At 39.2% G+C, this 21,358-nt stretch overlaps 1 protein-coding gene across 2 annotated transcripts in view; it reads right to left on the reverse strand.

Moving 5' to 3' along the window:
- BRSK2 (BR serine/threonine kinase 2) overlaps positions 1–18,062 on the reverse strand; it is a gene marked incomplete at both ends in the record, with an annotated part of 294,707 nt that extends 276,645 nt beyond the window's left edge. For both annotated transcript variants that reach the window (XM_079537669.1, XM_079537668.1), the window contains one exon: positions 17,969–18,062. In XM_079537669.1, the coding sequence (XP_079393795.1) occupies positions 17,969–18,062 (94 nt within the window). The remainder of the gene's footprint in view (positions 1–17,968) is intronic.
- Positions 18,063–21,358: the final 3,296 nt, after the last annotated feature.

The raw sequence follows: 21,358 nt of genomic DNA on the forward strand, positions 1-21,358 counted from the left end.
AATTAAATATCCTTAAGTTTTTCTTAATGGTAAGTGAGCTTATAGTCAATCAAGCCCCACGATGCTGAGCTTGCAACAGCAGCACGGACCGAGACCTTTCTATTCCCTTTGAAATCCAAGTCTGGATTGCTTCAGCTTGTTTTTCAATAGACCAGTTGCTTTCAAATGCTACAGTTCGATTTTACAATGCTGCTGGCGAGGTTGGGAATCAAGCTAAATCCAGCTGCACCCAACAGAGAAAGTCGCCACAGGGAAAGAGTGAAAAATCAAAGGGTGAGCAGTAAGGTGATCCTATACCACTGACCTGCTGAATGCCAGATAATGAATAAAAAAGTTTAAATAAAGCATCAGATGAATAAATAAAAAGTTGTTTCTGATGCTATCAATACTTGTTACTATAGGAGGCAGAGATGGTTTCTTCAGAAGTACAAAAATGGACGTAAAAAAATGCTGCTGCATATGTATTACCTTTTGGTCACCCACTTACATTTCAATTAGCAAACACTTCTTTTCAGCAGTATGTCATTTCAAATAAGCATCAGAGTTGAAGATAGAATGTACAAGGTTAGGGGTTTTTTTGGTACAGCTTATAAACAAATCTCATTTGATTAATATTTCCACATATATCCCTTACATTAAAGCACTTGCTGAAGCCGTTTAGTCTATCCATAATTCAAAAGCCAAACCCATACAATGCCCTCACTTCAAACAGCTTTCTCACAACACACACTTGCACACAGCAATTCTTACATAGACATTAACGAAAGACAAAAAAGGTTCACACTAAGACACACTGCTCTGCTGTATCAGATACCAGTAACCCAAAGAAGTTCAAAGAAAAAAAAAAAAGAAGTCTACAAATCACAAATTGGCCCACTGTTATGGAATATTTTCATACAAAACAGCCTCTGGACAAAAAAATACATAATGCATATCAGATGACCAGGGAGAAATTCAGACTCTCATGCAAGTCTGTCATAATCAGAGGAAAGAAAAACTCCACGATAGCAAGGCGTCTGTTTGAAACCTACATTTAAATACTGTTTTGGATATGAACTGGCTCACGTTACACAACTTGCAAAATGCAGTTAAGCAGCACACATACACACGCAACACCACAGCAAGATAAGTATTAGGATGGCAAAAACTGCAAAGGTCATATTAGCAAACACACCCATCCCACTAACAAAACCAGAGCCTGTAACAGGGCAGCCTCCTTTCCCATCTCGGTACTTTGCAGGTTAGGAGGTAATGGGAAATAACAATTAAAAAGCACATTTTAGACTAATGCTCGCAATGTGAAGAGCACATCAGACTACTCTAATTTTAGCTGCTTCTCTGTTAAGGTGAGGGAATAGAGTCTTGGAGATTTAATTCTTCCCAAGATACATGCACAGCTACACTGACATCAATCCCAACATTTATCAAGTTCAACACTTCCAGCAGCAACAAAAACTACCTGCTTTCATTTTTAGGCTAGAAATAAACAATTTGAGATTCTTGCTGGTAAAAACATCTATTTAAAATATTCCGTACTTTATTTGAGATAACTCCCTTTCATCTAATTTCCAGATTTGTAACTTGATTTATTTTTAAACATTTTGAATTGGCGTATACTTGAAGAAAAACTTTACTCTTAGAAATAGAGAGCTGAAAGAGTGGCCAAGCACTGTCCCCTTCAGTGAATTTCATCCTTGGTTTACCACAACAGCTAAAAGAAAAAAAAGAAATTCTCATTTTTCACAGATGATATCAGTTCACTGGAAGGCAGCAAGCTTCACAGAACTATAGGCTTTTTTGTTCATGTATTGATGATTCACTGCTGTTTCTATTGAGAGAAAATTCAATTTTAAAAGGAAAAAAACCAAGTTTCCTCATCCAGGAATTTGTACTCTTCTTTTTATGGATTGAATGAAAAAGAAGTTAGAAAAAGAAATGTAGACCTTTCAGATTTTTTTCTGATGTTGTAGTTTGGTTTTGTTTGTTTGTTCATCCATTTGGGTATGTTTGTTTGTTTTTAAACAGCACCTGAGTTGGTAACAACCCATTCCTATTCTTCCTCCAATAAATGATCAGTAAACTGCAGCAGCCATGTGTTACAGCATCATCTGTTTTTAAGCCACACACAAAAAGCTGAGTAAGCATGATTTCATTTTTGCTTCAGAGACTGTGGGTTACTCAAGAAGTGCTAGTGATGCCTTGGCCTCCACTTTTATGTTTTAAAAGAACAGCCCTAGGGTGACTGAAGCTCTGTATTTTACATTGAAAGATGATCCAAAAATCTCTTATTTGTCTTATTTTTTTTATGCCAAGACACTTTCACTACTCAGAGCCAAAATTTATTTCTTTTTAATTAAAACCAGTAAAATAACAACTCAGTTGTGACATTCACTGGCATTCAAGATAGGGGGTTGGGGGAGGAGGGCACATTTACTTCTTCCTAGCTTTCTTCTTTCATTTTACTTCCTTTTCGTACTATGTTAACTACAAGAATTAGAAGTCAAAATTTGACCTATCCCTGCAACATAGAAACCTATGTAAAACCAACATAAAACCAGCGAACGAAACACTGCCCAAAACAATAAAAAAACTCACCAGTTGAGACTTACACCCCCAAAGTCAGCATGGCTGAAACCGCATTTTCATGATGCATCTTAGCCTATCCATTGATAACGACCAGTAATTCTATCACCAGTGACATAAAGCTTTATCTAGTAAGACTACAGATTTGTACCATTTTCTGTCCACAGAATGAATTCAAAGGAGACATATGCTATAACCACTGTCTCTCTCTCAAAACAGTAGATAAGTACTGTGATACCAAATCAATTCTATCCCTTGTTAGTCTTATTAATTAAAAAAAAAAAAAAAAAAAAATCAACATACAAATCCCTATAGTAAATTGTTTCAGTTTTCATACACACAGTAGATCTCAAACATCACACTCAAAGAGGTGCATTTTAAAAACTATTTTAAAATTGAATTATTTTCTGTTCAGCCTCAACTACAGAAAAGCTTGTTTTCTTCCCCTTCTTAAAATAACATAACTTCAGGGTTCATAACAGAGCCCTACCTCTTCTTACAAAGTGTTTTACAATAATACAGTTGCAGATGCAATGTGGTTTTGAAATTCACTATAGTCCTGAAACAAACTAAACATATCCCTGTTATAACCTTAGCTCCTGAAAAACCTGTGCACAGAACTCTGGGTTACCACCTCAGAAATGACAAGTAATATTTTACTTCATCTACTTTCTGAACTCCCGTTTCAGCTTCCCAATAAAAACACAATCCTTCAAAAGAGGGACTAAGTGGAACTCAAGTGACAACTGACTCTGATGCTAGCAAAAAGATAAATTTCACTTCTAAGGCACTGATCAGAGCATTCTCCTTCTTCATTAGCTGAAATATTTTTCCAGGCAGTAACATGAAACAACTAACAGTAGCACCCATAACAGACTTGTAAGGTCACCCCTTAAAAATAAAAATAATTCTTTGATATTTGAATTTTGGCCTCCTCAGAAATGCCTGCATTCCTAACAGTTCAATCAGTCTGCTCAGTAACCCATTAACCTCACACCCACTTCACACCAACCTATACCCTTTTCCAGGCAACAGTTCTGTAAGCTGAAGCTTACTGAAAAAGCATTTGGTAAATATCACTCGACCAAATAAGACTGTTGCTATTATCAAGTGGATGCATTTATTAACTTTGCATTTCACTTTCAAATTTAGATGGGGGTGGACGAGGTGAGGTCTGAAAAAAGGAGGAAGAGAAGACACAGGACTACGAAGGAATTTAGTCTGAGGCATTTTTAAAATCTTATCTGTCTGTCAGAATTCCCAATGACTCACAAGAGGAAAAAACAAAACAACAAAACAAGAAAACTCAACACACCACCAGAGGGCTGTTGCCTGCAGGGAAATGAAACTGCTGCACTTTAACACTGCAGTGTAATTCTACTGGCTCTACAGGAGCATAAAGAAAAGTGACCAAGTTATAAATCTTTTATAAGTAGAACACAAAGCATCACACAAACATTGTTTTGTTTCTTTTTAAACTCACTGACACTTTGTCTTAGAGATAAGGGACAAATGCCTCTAAGGAAAAAAGTAACAGAAGTCAGCATAACCACAAACTGTCAAAATGGAAGATCAAAGCAATTCTTACATTTTATTGGATAGTTAAGCCAACTTGTGTTTTACATTGCAGCCAGAAATTTCAGCACTTATGAATCAAGACTACAACAATTAGAAGGGGAAGCTATGGAAAACAAATGCAGCATGAAAAGGTATCACCTGGAAAGACCAGGTTATGTACTGATCTCCTATGTCATCAGGAGATAAAAACCAACAGATACATAATAAATGAACTGAAACCATGCACATGAACACTTGCAAAAAAAAAAAAAAAAAAAGCACTAGGTCTAAAAAAGTAGCATTATGCCAGGCCCTTCCACGCTGCTTCCTACTTCTTAAAATGGTATCACTACTATCCAGCTAATCCTGTCAGTCCCAAAGGAGAACTTCAGCATTATGTTAGTTTTACAGTAGGGCATCATGAAAAATGGACAAATTAACTCACCAGACACTCCAACCCAAGTCAGTGGGGGAGCCTTCCAGGGCCAGTGACAACTACATAGTTATTGCTTCTGAGTAATCTGCATTATGCTGCACAAAGACACAAACAGAGCCTGTTTTGTACAAGTGTCTCTACTGCTCTTCCCCAAGAAATCACCAGTTTAGGACTTAACAGTATTTCAGAGAGCATAAGAATACAAATAGGGATGCAATCCTTTGAGAAGCTGAGTACCCTTAATCCAATAGGAATTGAGAGCACAGAATAATCTTTCACAGCAGATTTAGAACTTCACAGAGTAAAGCACAAGGTCAGTATTTTGAGCATATGAAGGAAAAAAGTAACCCTGCAATGAAATCATACACACTCCTATCATCTGTACAGTCCACTGTATACAAACACAGCTTATCCACATCAGACATACCACCTTGATTTCTAGCTGATGGGGGTTTGTCAACAGAGCATAACAAAGGCACAAATGGTGTGAGTACATCATCAGGTAAAGATGGGGAAGCCTGGACTTCTGCACAGGGCAAAGGTCTGAGGTGCTCAGGTAGACCTACCTAAACTTCACACAGTCTGCAGTGCCCTATTTTCCACCAGGAGACGGAGTGTTAGCTACTGGTGCTACTATCACTCCTCTGATGGCAAGATAGACACGTCAACAGATCAAAATCCTTTTCCCTTGGCACGTCTTCAGTTTCCACCTGTACAGTGAGAACAAGACCTACCACACTGGGGCTTCCCCCCTCCGGCAGACTTCATGGAAATGAATAGTAGACACTCAAGAAGCACATAAGATTCTTACAGATGCTTGAGAAGCAATCTGTAGAGGAACTAGTTCCCAGGCCATAGGTATCAAAACACTCTGAGAAGAAAGAAGTATTGGTGAAGATAAAGAGGCTCTCAGCTGTCATTCACCTGAGCTGATGGTAGTAAAAGCAATGATGAATGTTGCAGCTCAGATCTAGAAATGACACCTACATTTGCAGCAATTCCTTTGAGAAGGAAGAGCCACCTGGTAATGAGATGGCAAACGTCCAACTATGCCACTAGTTCGGTCATATCTGCCCCTAGCAAAGGTGCAGCAATACTAAATGTAAGGATATCTCCTACATGCTGATGTATAACACAAACCAGTGAGGAAAGACAGAATATTAGAAAAGAATTACTCTTGAAGTATTCAAACCTTCTACCTTAATTTTTCTGTTAGACGAGCCAGCAGATTTCTGCTTTAAAGAGGAAAGACAGTAATTTCTAGAATTACTAGAATTCTATGCTATGCCTGTATTTTCAATGCGAATTGAATTCACTTACAGTATTATTCCACTTTGTGCTCTAATTCACTTGAATATTCACTGCAGAGATGTATTCCTAGGCTCTTCGTAACTAGAACACTGCCAGAGGTCTGCCTCTACTATCATCAATGAGAAGTGTGCTCATGGGTCAAACTTCCCTCTCAGACAAACTTGAGCAACGCCTTGAAGTCATTTGGGCTGCACAGATGTAACTGAGTGGGGAATTTGACTAAGTAATATACTCAGTACAATCAGAAAACAACCAGAAGCAAAAAGAGATGCAATTTCACAAACACGAGCAATGAAATAAGCCACAGACCCAGAAGAAACACAGCACAGGAAAAAAAAAAAAAGAAAAAAGAAAAAAACAAACACTAGGAGAGATCTTCCTATTGACAATTACTATTTTCATCAAGCTTTACAAATTCATAAGAAAAAAACACATATATTTAACTAGTTTCAAAAGCTAATGAAAAACTGTTTAAGGCTGCAGTTCACACAGCATAGGGAGTCTTAAAAGCTGTGCCACTCATGGCCATGCCTTTTCAAAAAAACAAATGCCCGTGTTTAATAGGGCTATGGCACTTGTGTCATTGCCAAGCTGTAATATAATACTTGGCTTTGTCTATGGTGACCATTTTTGTACAGACAGGCATTGCAAACATACAAACAACTCTCAGTCTTCCTCTCAGCTTTCTGCAGGAAAGGACTACTTCAAATACTGACACTAGACCAAAATGGATACATGGAGGAAATACAGCGAGGGCTCCCTTCTTCCCACACTGCCCAGTCATTGAACTCGGATCAGAAAAAGAAAGGACCAATTTACCCCTGCTTTGTACAGCCTCAGCAGCAGAAAACAGACAGGAAACCAGCTTACCAAGATGGGTGGGGATTTTCACAGTGTTAGATCATAATGTGGTCTGTTCTAACATGACTTCTTCCTCTCAACTTGATGTTAGTCTTAACCAAGCTGAGGGGCAAAATTCAAAGTGTCTGTGCTCCAGTGAACTCAGTCTGCCGCAGCAGCACCTCATCGCTTTCTAAACTAAATGCAATTCCAAGAAGTTGCACTGTTCGTGACAGCTTTGCTTCAGCCTGATTTCTTAAGAAAACAAAATTTATTTCTTCAGGCTGTTTCTAATTCCTCCTACATCATTAGAGTAAGTTAACCAGTGTCAACGAAGTTTGAAAGTACAAGAAAAGTCTCAAAGATTCCATATGTTTCATGCTGAATGCCTGAGGAGAAAGGTATAAATTCTTCCACAAGGGAAGGAGAAACTGATTTAATCCTTAATCTCTTCTGAGAGAAAGTAAGAAAACGGACATTTTTTTCTCATCATTAATCACAACAGAGATGAAATTATAAAGGGTCTCAGTCTTGGAACTGTAACATCACCAAAACTTTTCTGAGAATTCCCTCCTAAGGCTTTCACTAATTCACTCTAGGAAACAGCAGCTATAGAAAGAACCAAACGTGTGTCTAGCATCCTGTAGATAAGGATGTTAACTTTTGAACTAGCCACTGTGTTGAACAGGCAAGGTAAGAGGAGTGAAAGCACAGACAGTCCAAACTTCAAAAGGAAAGCTGTAGCTCAATCCTGTATCTCATGACAGCAGAACACCTCAATGTGACAGCTACAACTACCCACCATCTACAACCTGAAATGAAGACAAGAGCTTTGGAATAGAGGGGATGAAGAGATTCCAGTAAGGTAAAAATCTGAGCATCAAATCAATTCACTAAACTTGGAGACAGGTCACAGTTATTAAAAGAAATCCACATTGTCACTTCATGAAGCTTACTGTGGGCAAATGGCAGGCAAGATGAATAACTCAACCTCCAGCTGGCGATGAGTCAGCACAAGGCACAAGTAGTTTTTAAATGTCACTCAGTCCATTTCCCTCCACAAGGATCTAGAACTTGAAGCCTTCTTTTTCCTACTTAAACTGGTGTTTTAATTTAAATGTAATAAAACTTGTCTTGGCATAGTCCTGTGATAGCCTAGCTCAGACTTCAGTAGAGCAGAATATTGTTTAAACAAAGGAAACAATACATCAGCTCACATTTAGCTAGAAATATGTTACTGTGCTTCCTCATGAACTGTATTATCGTAAGGCTGACAAGCCAGCATCACAAACAAGGTCTACAGGTACCTCAACAATGACCAACTAAACATTCATTTTTACAAGGTCAGTATTTGAATAGAAATTTACGATGCTAGCCAGACACAAAAATAACTAAGAAGAAAGTTACAGAAAAGAAAAGGTGTTCCACCAGAATCCCTGCTGGGTCAATGTGAAGACCCAGCACATTCTCATCTGCTGCTGAAGAATGACCCCTAAGCCTTCGTCACACTTAAATTCATAAGCCCAAGAGCAGGCTTCAGAGGGACAGCAGAAAACTAACAGATTTTTTGTCTAGACCAGTTTGCTTTCCCCAGAATGGAACTCTTCCATTATTTTTGTTCCAGTCAATAGTGCCTAATGCCTAAGTGACAGAGGCACTTGCATTATAGCATGTAAGGCTGAATACACAGACAAATGATGCTGCAAAAAGCAGAACTTGTTAATACATATGTAATGTAGGTGCTATTTCCAAAAATATATACATACACATTACATCACAGATGTTTTTTCTCCAACATTAAACATACATTGCAAAAGATGGCAAATCAAAATTGCAATAGCCTCAGGATATAAAGAGAGTATGTTGTTTGTTAAGTAGGCACAGGAAGCCAGAAAAGCACTTACTAAATGGATGCCTGAGAAGAGTTTCCTATCCATTTATTGAACTGTAAAAGTTCAGTACTTCACTAGAAATATTATCATAGATATAATTTCCACTTAGAGTTGGTACATTTAGAAAATAGAGATGGCATTTACACATCTTCAGCCAATTATGTTTGTTTTCCTTCTCATTGTCCCCTAAACCCAGTATCAGTTCATTTTTACTGTCAGCATTACAAATCTCAAACAGTTTTGTTTGTTTTTACCAGCAATAAACTCCTTTAGTCAGTAACTGGAAAAATACAAACTTTTTTCCAAATTCCTTGATTATCAAATTATCAATTACCGTCATCAGTTAAGTAGATGGCACATAAGAAAATGCAGAAGAACCTGTTATTGACTGAGCAAGGAACAGCCCCTTCTAGACCAAACCCTTACAACATCACAGATGAAGTTTATTTCTCAATTCCTTCTTTAGTTTTTAATATTAAATATGCGATTATATGTATGCAAAGAAGCCAACTGAAGGAGCAGTAAGAGTCAAACAAAAACTGACTAACACTGGAAATTCAGCTACTAAAGCTCTGAAACAATAATTTAGGACAGCTTCAGTTTATGTCAGTTGATCATGATCTGTGGCCTTACAGAAATAATCAAATAATTTTCTTAAAATATAACCATTATTGCTGACAAAGCAAAGTAAATATTCTGCTCCACCTAACCCAGCACTGAATACACCAACTGCTTCCATCAGCCTGAAGGTTACTCTACAAAGGGAATGTATCTGGATTTGCTTGTATTTAAATACCAACACTTAGCATTTTTATACACCTTGCTCTTCAATTTCAGTTTCCCAGTCAGAACTTAATGTTAACATTAAACCAAACCTGTCCCTTTCTAAGCATATTTCATGTCCTCTGTCAATGTCCTTGGCAGTATTTTCAATTGCTGATATACGCTTCTGTTATTAAACTGTAAAACCTGCATCCCAAGGTCACTGTGAAATAAACAGCATATTCCCACTTGTACAGTGCATAGGACAACAGTAATCTTACAGGCATCTGTGTCACAAACGATGACTTCATGACAAAAAGTGTTTGCAGTAATATCAGTAGAGTATTATAGAATCATTGAATGGTTTGGGTTGGAAGGTACTTTTAAGGTTATCTAGGTCCAAACCCCCTGCTATAGGTAAGGATACCTCCCAGCAGGTTGCTCAAAAACTCATTCAACCTGGCTTTGAACTCCTTCATGGGAGTGGGCATCCACAGCCTCTCTGGGCAACCTGTTCCAGCGTCTCAGCACTCTCACAGTAAAGAATTTCTTCCTAACATCTAGTCTAAAGTCTACCCTCTTCCAGTTTAAAACTGTTTCCCCTTGTCTATGTTGCTACATGCCATTTAAAAAGTCCCTCCCTGGCTTTCTTGTAGGCCCCTTTCAAGTACTGAAAGGCCACCGTAAGGTCCCCCCAGAGCCTTGTCTTCTCCAGGATAAGAAGCCCCAACTCTCTCACCCTGTCCTCATAGAGGAGGCACTCCACCCTCTGACCATCCTCATGGCCCCTCCCTGGAGCCACTCCGACAGCTCCATGTCCTTCTTGTGTTGGGGGCCCCAGAACTGGGCACAGTACTCCAGGCTGAGCTTCAGGAGAGCAGAGTAGAGGGGCAAAATCACTTCCATCAACGTACCTGCTGGTCACACTTCTCTTAATGGAGAGGATATGGCTGGCCTTCTGCACTGCAAGAGCACACTGCTGGCTTACGCCAAATCTTTCATCAACTGACACTTAAATTTCTCTCCTCAGGGTTGCTCTCAAGCCATTCTCCACTTGAACACTTTCTAAAGGAACGAACACAATTTCTTCTGTTCCACTTAAATTCAATTTCAACTTAATTTCCAAAAGCACTAAAGAAATGAAGAAGTTGTATGGTGATTTACTTTTTTTAAAACGGGATATTTATCAGCAATGATTCTAATATGTAAACAGATTTAGTCAAAATGAATAGGTTAACTAACACCACTGATACATTTCAAAATATGCATTTAAAATGAAGTAAGTCTGATATAATCACATGTGCTTCTTTGAAAATACCTGTGTTGGTCCTCACAAGCAGTGAATTTGATTCCTGTAAGTTCTTTGTGATACCAGGCAAAGTGCAATTAGAAATGTCAGTAATCATGTACAGGAGAAACTTAACTCACCCAGCTGGTGATGAGGGTCTCCGGCTACAGCACACTCCTCCTCAGAAAGTGGCCTTCACCCAGAAGGTGCTCACAGGAGAGCTGGATCCTGGGCGCCCTCCCTGGGCCCACCCCTTCCAATCAGGTGGGAAGCACAGGTAAATTGCTTGCCCCTGTGCTTCCTGGGCCAGCCACCCCCTTCACCAGATGCTCAATCATCAGTTCTAGCTGTGACACAAGAGTTCCCCTACGATACCCTGTAAGAAAACTGCCTTCTAGGTAAGGGCATTCATGGGAATTATGTCAAACTATGCAGGAAAACTACATTTTCAGAGTTAGCACTTGCAAACATTTATACCAGAAGTGTTTGCAATGCCATCCAAGTGGAGCATGATTCTCTTACACAACATATCCAGCAGACTACAGTCAAGAGTACAAATAAAATCTTTGAATATTGACCAAGCACAACCAATCTGAAAGTGACGTAAAGAGACATAATGAAAGGAGATGAAAAGAGTTGTTTGCAAAAAGCAAACAAACAAACAAAAAACAACCACAAACCAAAAAACTGCAACAAAAGACTTTAAAGAGATCACTCTACGCTTACAGACACTGCAGATAAAGGCTGTTGAAGTTCATTATGAATAGCATTTACAGGAAATAATTCACATTACTACATCTGCTATGGATATTTTGTAGAAAAAACAGTACTGTTTATGCATGACCTGAGCAGCCCAACACTATTATCATATAAGACTGTTAAACATTCCAGGTTTGTTTACAATAAAAACAAAACCAAAAAATTTCTTTGGGATGCTTCTTAACAGAACAATCCATGACAAAAATTCCTTTGCCTTTACCTATTTATCATGGGCTTGATGAGCTTCCTACTTAAGTCAGCACAACTGAACCAACCGACTTCACAGGGGAAGTTAACACTTCACAGCATTTGAAGAACATCACTGCCTAAGCATCCAATTGTGTGTCTGCCTCGACTCCACCACTATAAAAATCCACCTCCAGGCTTCAATCTGTTCTCATTTGGACTGTTCTCTATATACATGGTAGGTTTTTCATGAACCAGTACTTCAGAAGGCATTAATTCCAAATTTCTCACTTCTTTTCAAACCCAGTAAGCTTTCATCACCTACGTTTGTTACATATTACCTACCTACTAATTTTGAAAGGAATATCAACATTTATTGCTGCCATTACAATTATTATTTAACTCTATAAAGCATATAACATTAAAGACTCTAAAATATAATGTATGGAGTAAATTTGTGGTATATTAAAAAAATATCACAGTGAATCCAAAACATTCACCAGCTGCTCCGTTGCAATTCATAAAAGCAATCTTAAGGATTCATTCAAAATACTACAATTGTTCATCACAGTTTTTCTAGGAAGAAAAATTTTTCCACTCTTAATAAATTTACCTCTGAACATTTTTCATTTCTCCAAACTCTTACTATTCTAAGATAGTTATTCCCACTACAGTGAGACTAGGACAGTGACAGAAAGCAAAAAAAAGCACTTGAATAGCACAAGAACTCTATTTGAAAAATCACTGCTTCTGTATTTCTGCTGATGTCTGAAATGTTGATATATAAATAATCACCTAGTCCTACTCACTTGACAGTGTATCTGAATTCTAACAACTCCTGGATGAGAAAGCTTACTGTGCTCTACAAATGAAAACAAACCTTCAGAGCCTACTCCTGTTTCAATAAGCCCATGATAGTTTTGCTACTTATACCAGGATAAAAGATTGATGGCATGCCTCCACAAAGCTCATAGAAGGTCAGAGGTTCATAAATGTTTTCACTGTAGCAAACAGGGAGGAGTCTGCATGGAAAAAAAAGTGCAAGTCAGAAAAGGGAAGTTTGGACTTCCAAGCCTGGACACAAGGCACAACTCTCAAGGTAATATCAGTATTATTTCAATCATAAATGCAGGAAAACAGTACTTTCAAACAATGAGACCAAAGGTACCTGAAGTTAAGAGCTACTAAATCTCTGAAAATTCATAATCATTACTGGAAAATCCATTAAGCCTAAGTAACTATGACTTAATCTTCCTGGCAAAATTTCACTAACAGATTTTAAAACTTTTAATGCCCCCAGTACTGCATGCAGTACTGTATTTCTAGCAACACTATTATTTCTAGTATTGCTGTTAATTAATCAATCAAGTCCTCACAGGCTATTATGAAAATAGGGTGCAGATTTACCATTTTGAAAGTGATTCTCATAAGGAAAGCAGAAACATAGATGAAAACATGAACAGAATACGCACTTTAAGAAAAGGCCATGGAGAGAACCACAATGACTACGCATCAATAACCATATATTCATCTCGATAACTAAACTGAATAACACAGAACTATTTTAGAATTCCCTCCGTATCTAACAAATGGGACAAAAATACATTTACAATAGTATGGACAAAAAGGATACACTTTGTTTAGCCAGATACAGAAAAAAAATAAAGACAACACAAAACAGGCTTCTGAAATCACTGTCTACAAAACACTCTTCCGATAGGTTTGAACCTTTCAATGGCAACCAAGTCTGACACACACAAAAAAATAAACTTCAGTTTCTGAGGATGTCACAGAAACAGGTGGTTAAGGCTGCAAAGAGACATCCTGTTCAAGGCCTCGCTGAATAAAAGACTACTGAATTTGCTGAGACTCAAACATAATGATCTCTCTTATATAACTGAACAGCATACTGCTAAACACCTTGCTGATGGCTCACACAGACAAGACATACATAAAAGAAATGGCTGTAAGTCACACAGCATACAATACAGAAAAAAGACCCCTACATTTTGTCAAAGGTCAAAGTGACATGAGTTTCAGCAGTATTCTTTGTTCTGAAATGAATGAAAGGCATAAAACAATAAGGATCAGCAACATTAGTTTTTTTCACGAAGATTATCTTAAAGTTAATAGGGTAACAATCATGTAGACTTGGTCTCTTATTACTTGCAGACAGAACAGTGTTTTGGAAATTGACTGCGCATTGATTTGGTGCCATAGCAAACTACGATGCCAAAGTTCATAAAGCAATATCAAATGAAAATACAAGAAAATACTGGAGTTCTGCAGTCCTTCACAAGAAATAATACTTGAGTCCCTCACCTCTGACAATAGTGAATATTTACTAACAGCTGCAATCCAGACACTCTTCAAAGAGTTTTGAGGGTGAAATGGGATTAACGGGAAGAAAGAAAACGCGTAAGCCAAAATACCAGTGGAACAAAAATCAATAAGAGGAATATACAAAATACAAAATGAATGGCAAGTGGAAAAAAATGTCTGAGTTAGGAAAACTAAAACAGTATTTCATGTTTAGGTGTGATTGGGGTTTCTTAAGGTGCACTGTTTCCACATGTATTACTGTAACGTGACATACATCCTTTTCCTCATTACTGTTAATTACAATGGAAACCTCCTATAATTAACTGTAAAAAAAACTTACATAAAAAACTGTAAAAAAAACTTACATAAACCAACCTTTCCCCTCATATCACATAAATAGAAATAATCTTTTGCACTAACACTTCTGTAAAATAAGGTGTTTGCAGTATAATAATTCAAATTACACTGCTGCTTCTATTCCAACAAAACCATTCATCCAGCTGCAAAAAAAAACAAGGGAGACATTCAGCATTTAACTTATTACAAAAGCAAGCAGGCCAGTGAAGACCATCTAATGCCAATACTCGCGTTGTAAGTTCTTATGCTACGTTATTCAAAACAATTTCCCATATCTTCTCTCTACCATTTCCGCTACCAGCAAAGGCATAAGCACATACATCTTTCAGCTCTGTCTCACGCAGTCCTTTTCTGATTTCTCCAAATAAGAGGTCTTCATCCTCTCTTTGTAGCATCAGTCACCCTCGGCAAGCTTGAGACATCAGTACAGAATGCTACTCAGGACAAATTTTGTGCATCTTATTTTGAATTCTAATTAACACTTGAAACAACAGTTGTTACCCACCTATTTGAATTAAAGGCCTTTCCACGTCAATCTGCCTAACCACAGACAGATGTCATTAGGTTCCACTAATGTCAGAGATGCAGCATCTGAACCTCTTTGCAGAGACCAGTAAGCTGCTGGTGATAAACACTTTTCTCAGCTATTAAGATGATAATCAGCGAGAACTTCATGGAGAGCAGGCTAGTTATAATTCTGTTTACCATCACACTACCCTTCCGCAGCACCCTAAGTCTGCCTTGAACTACAAACCCATGCTCCACTCCAAAAAACTATTCTTTTGATCTAAGTAAAAGATGGTTAGAGTAATTAACAGATTCGCATAATATTAATATACCTGGGAGCAAAGCTAAAGCTCGCATATCTGAAATAATCAGTATCTTACACAAAATGAAATGATGAGTACAAAGATCACTGCAAAATGGGTAAGATTTAGCAACACAACTTAGACTTTCTTTCCACTGACCATTATATTTTGCAAAATTTTTCTCTTTCCCATCCCACAGAAAAAAATAAATATGTATTCCAAGCTATTACCTCCTAATCTTCCAAGCTTTAAAGTCAAGCTTTAAGGGAATAATTACAGTCACTGTTTTTCTTGAGCTATATGCCACTGCAACCCAAATTCAAAGTTACACACCATGACGACACAGTATGGTGAATGAGGCCCTCATACTGCGCTTGTTGTCATCTCTCTGAAATGCTGCAGGTTGCTTGCTTACCCTTCAAAACAAGCAGGATGAGGACCAGCTACACAGCACACACTGTTCATGGCATTCTGCATGCTAGCAAATGTGATTAGCACAGAAAACGCGAGAAGACCAGAAGGCATCTTTCCATATTCAGCCATGTATGTTTAACACTGAGCTAGATTTCACCTCAGTGCATTATTATGTTGATCGACAGTAGGTATGGCAAGGAAGACATAGGCTGACATCAGCTACTTTTAAGCCTTTCTCTTCTTCCCCTCCCTCCTTTACCACCTCCAGCTTCTATGACACCGTGCATTGTGCATTTATGCGCACTCATGTGCACAGGCAGCAGAGACTTATCTATTAAGATCAGTTATGTGGTAAAACTGCAAAAGGAAACTTTCACCCTTGTCCAGGTGGTTGAGAAACTGCAGAGGCCAACAGCAGCTTCTAAACGCATGCTCTCCTCCCTCCACCCCCACGTCTCTAATCACTTAGGAGGAAGATAGGAAGATTAGCAGAGAGGAAAAAAAAATAACCAAAGCTGCAGATAACCCTTTAGGACCACAACGTCAGGCTATGAGATCTGGAGCGAAAGGTTAATGCGGTAGTATTTTCAGGAATCAGACGATTGTGTTTTACATGAGAGGGAGGGGTACTGAGAGGGTGAGAAAACGAAAAGGAAGTGGTGATGAAGACAAAAATGAATTTGTCATCCACAGCTGGATCTTTGATCACCTGGAGTACCCAGGAAAAAAAAGATTACCGAAAGAAACAGGATAGTTTTATTACCAACATACTGCATTTTTTTGGTGGAGTATTTTCATCATCAGAGCAGATTTTAGTGAGGATACAGCTGCACAAGTAAGGGCTTATTGAGCCATGCAAAGAATAAATAAAGGTGATACCCAAAACACTGACAGATAGCTACCTTTAGCAGCTGATGTAATGAAAAGGATTAAAAAATATAAATATAAATAAAAGTCACTTTCACTGGAAGACAATGTCATCCCCATCCCTGTCTCTGAACGGTTGCTATGGGGTTGTGAAGAGGAGGGGAAAGATGGGGGGGGTTATAATCAATCATCTCAGAAGAGCATTGCTTCTTACAGAGAAAGATCTGGATTTTGACTGTGTCCCTAAGAAAATTGCGGACTGCAGAGCTGCTGCCACGCAGGGCAATGAGGAAGCAGGCAGAGCAGAGGCAGCAGCTGGGGATGGAAACGCCTATTAAAACCTTTAGACAACAGATGGGCAAAGCTCGGCTGGTTTAAAAAAAAAAAAGAAAAAAGAAAAAACAACACACACGCACACACAAAACCAAAAACAACAAAAAAAAACCACCCCACCACAATGCATCATGTTTTATTGTCCCACCATAATGAACAACACTTAATACCCACATGCCCAAAGAAGCCCCCTATTACTAATTTCCCCTTTCCCTGAATTATCATCTCAAGACTCAATTCACTTTGAGGGGAGGGGGTCTCCCCAGTCCAGTGAATTTGCCAGATCCCATTGCTTATTGCACCTGTTACTACAAAAAATGAAATAAAATAAAAAAAGGAATAGTCATTTGGGCTTCTTTTAGAGGTTTTCCTTCCAATTAAGGATCCCCTGCCCTTGAAGTGAATATGCTATCTAAGCAAGCAACAGCAAGTCCAGATCTTTAACGCATTTAGAGGATCTAATTATGTCATGTAGGGCAGAAGCACCTGCTCTCCGCTAATTCCCTCCACTCTGTTTCCTCTTTTTAATATTTCTTACCATTGTTCCATTCAAACAGATCTGCTGGGGGTGAGTTCATAAACAAGCTTTAAGAGAAATAATTAAATAACCTCCCCTCCCCCTCATCCTTCTTACAAAAAACATAGGATAACCAGAATTCTGCTACTGATCCTCTATTTTTCTTTTATTTCAGATGCTACACAAAAAAATCACCAGCTCATCCATCCATATTTGGTAAATGCCCAATGCAGTCAGTGCCACAGATATACTGTATATGTTTCCCACCACCAACTGCACCTTAAGGACTACACCCTTTTCAATCATGATGTCATGAAATACTGCTGGTGACTCCCCCACTACCACCACCACCACCTCCTTGGTACTACAGGCTGTGAACCTTCCATTTCAATATAATTTGATTAAAAAGAAAAGACTTCTAAGTAGGGCAGAGAAGAAATTGATGTGAAAATCCACCACAAGCATCATCTATTTTTTCCTCTGCATGCACTCCTTCCGTCACCAGAACACCACCCATAAGAAGGAGTAATGAACATGAAGCATCTTGGTTTTTTTTTTTAAGAGAAAAAAATAACATGGATATTAAAAACAAAGCAAAAAAAATCCTTTGTGAATATTATCTTCATTAAATCGGCAAACGGGAAAACCTGATCCCTCACATACCCCATCCCCAACACCTCACTGGCTGCTACAGCACCTTCCCCTTGGCGCGGGTGCTGCTGCAAAGGAACCAACCTGTCTGTCCTTTTCCTAGGGTTTTCTCCAAACGATAGGGTCCAACATATTGTGCATGTTGAGCTCCGCTGCCTTCTTTCCCTGTTGATGTCATTTCTACCTGGATCTGTAATTCTGCAATGTGTATGTGCTGATGAGCTGGAATTTCTCTCTGCAGTTCTTTAAATTCCCACTTTGCAGCTGTGCAAGCAAAGCACTCTTTCTTTTTGCTTTAGTCCACTTGGTTGCAGATTTTTCTCTTCCTCCTCTTTCTTTTCACTCTCTTTCACGTGCCTGTTGTCTCGCTGGGTCTGTCTGGGACGCTGATGTGCGAAGGAGTTATTTTAATGTTCAAAGAGGGGGGATCTACGATCCAAGCCCAAGGAGCATGATGCTGGTGATCTGGGCTCCGCACGCCTTGTTCTCTCTAGGAGCTGTTCAAGGGAGAGCCAGGGCTAGAGCAGCGGAAGAGCCGGGCCCCGCAGCTGTGATTGACATTGCAAGCAGCCAATCCCCTTGTCTCCCACCTCCTTCTCCCCTCCTCCTTCCAGTACCTTTTCTTTTCCATCAGCAGCAGCAGTTACTGCCTCTGCCTGCTACAGAGCATCATAATCAATAGGAACGGCAAACACCCAAGTTTATCAGTCTATTGATAAGGCACTATTAAATATAATTAAGGAGCGTGTTATTTTAAATCCCAAGCACACACGTTTCTTTCTCATGAATTATACTCCACTATGCAGCTGTACCTCCATGGTACTGAATAAAGGATGTGACTGTGGCAGGAAGCAGGAAGGGAAAAAAATCTACTTCAGAAAACGAGCTTGAGAAATTCATTAATTCTGTTTGATTCTGAAGGACCTGTATCTTCAGTGGGTTTTACCCTTTAAAGAGAGCCTTTGGGGAGGAAACAAAAAGAAAAAATAAAATGACAGGGAAAAAAAAACAGGGCCCATCCTGTAGCTATTGAACTCAGTGGCAGACGTGCTTTTGAATTTGATGGCAGCAAGCAGACTTTGCATCCTTAGGTGAACAGATCAAAAATGGCACGGCTGCAATTTTCATTATATCAAAAAATCAAGGTGTTTAATGGGAATAGGAAAGGATTCTCAGATCCACAGATAATAACATCCATAGGCTCTATACCAGCAGACTAAGGAAACCTGCATTGCTTTTGTCCAAGTACTTATACGTATCTTTACATTCCTAAGTGTTTAAGAAGTTTGTTAGGCATAAACCTATGTACTTTCTGGACTTGGGGCTATACAACAGTTTCAGACTCCAGGGCTATCAAGCTGAAACCAATACCACACGAATTTCCTTTTTACCTTCTCTTCTCTGCACTGCTCCAGATAGCAAACTGGTCGGAATATCCTTTTTGAATTGCAACCAGGAAATGCACAGTAGGGATTCTTCAGTCACAGAGGAAAGCCATGGCAAGCCTGTAAAAGAAGGAGAGAGTAAAGATGACAAAACTTGGATGCACCTTACCACTTTATGTTGCTAGTTGAGTGCAAAGACTAGTGACTACTTCAGGGTTGTTTTTTTTCTTTCCGAAAAAAAAGGATATATTTTTAAAATACCTGTATCTACATGAATCACCTGATGAAGGAAATTAGAACACCACCAGAAATTTGCTTTGTACCTGTAACGCAGGCAACACAACTCCACCCAACAGGTTGCAGAACATTAATGGGATGAGGAGATGAGAGAGAGCCAGGCCAGCAGCGTGAAATTTTAAACCAACTCCAAGTTGTCCTTGTGTCTCCCTCAGGAAACAAAAACCCCAATGCTTGTTTTGGCCTCCCTCTGCACTGCTTTTTATGGTTCACCTTTAATTACTTCCAGAGCATGCTGTTACCTGCCAGCAAACCAGTGGTGCCCCCAGCGCTGTGCTCCTCCTCAGACTTCTCTCACCCTGTGGGGCTGCCTGCTAACGGCTGCTCCTCCTCTGAGAGGACTGGCTCCACCATCACCAACGGTACCTCCCAGCACTTCACAGGCATTTACTCTCCTCCTCTCCCCATCTCACTTTTGCTAAACTACAAATTTTTATTTCTCCAATCTTTCCCAGTGCTGGGATGGCATTTCCCCGTGTCTGGCACAGTGTGAAGCCACGAGGCTGAGAGGAGAGGATGCAACAAGCCCTCCGAGAGCCTGTGGCAATATGGTGACCGCTCAACCCCGCTCTTCCCGCCAAAAGCGCTGAGGCAAAGACACTGCATTGCATCCCCCTCCAGAGCAGCTGTGAGGGCTGCAGGCAAAACGCTTTCAGAGGCTGGAAGCACGAGGCTCAGAAACATCAGAAGATCTTCAACAGGGCAACCAGGTGTCAAGAACACATCTCTGGAACTCTTCCCACATGTGTTGTGCAGCAAAGGCCTTTCCTTCACCTGGCCAGAGTATTGTGAGGTGAGGCATCGCGGTGTGAGGAGCAGGCTCCTGGCAGGGCTGTCAGTTTGTCCAAATTGCCAAATTATCCATACAATCCTATTAGTAACATGCATTGCCAACTATCTTCCACACACAACAGCTTTTAAAATTTGTATTTTTGAGAGCTTTTGGTTGGAGACGATGAGGTGTTTGTATGTGGATGAACCATGTCTGGGTGACAATATAAAGAGAAAGATGAGCATTCAGACAGTATTGCCCATAAAAGACAACTGCATACTTTGCAGTTTACTTCCATTGTGTTTTGGGGAAAATAACTTAACAGTTCCGTGAATACTTCAAGTCCCTACTTTCTACCACAAATTATATGCCAGTGTCATGGCTGGAATAAGAGCAAAAATAATTCATTCGTATGACCCAGACCAGGAGGTCAGTGAATTTAAAAACAAACAAGAAAATCCAAACCCTTTTGGTGTAATTTATTTACTTGCTATTTTGATTCCATAAGAGTATTCTGCTGTGTGACCTATTGCAGCAACTTTGATCTTTCATTCTCAAATCTTCTTGAAAAAAAAAAAATGCTTGGACACCTCTTTCTTCCTTAATAATCAAATGCTGTTTATTTCATCTGTTCATATAGACTAAAATCCCATTTATCTATAACCCCTTGATATGAAACTCACTCCTTTGAATCTAGGTTATGTCCCCTGGTGTGAATTACTTATACAATAACTCCCTCAATTATTTGAAGCCCTGTTTATCCAAATGTTTTGATGTTCCCAAAGTATTTTGAATAAACAGGGCTTTGCTGTCGTGGGATGTATCAGATATCTTTTGGGATACATACAGGATGATTTCCCCTGACCTTATTTTGTATCATCTTGTGCTTAAACGTACAAGCAGTGTAAACTTAAGCGTATAGTGTATGGGCACCATCTTCAGTACTTTTATTTCTGTTCCCATTAATGATTTTTAGTTAGTCCTTATTAAAGGTGCAAACCCCAGAAATTCTGCTCAGGA

Source organism: Tetrao urogallus (assembly GCF_951394365.1).
Source record: "Tetrao urogallus genome assembly, chromosome: 6".
NCBI lineage: Eukaryota > Metazoa > Chordata > Aves > Galliformes > Phasianidae > Tetrao > Tetrao urogallus.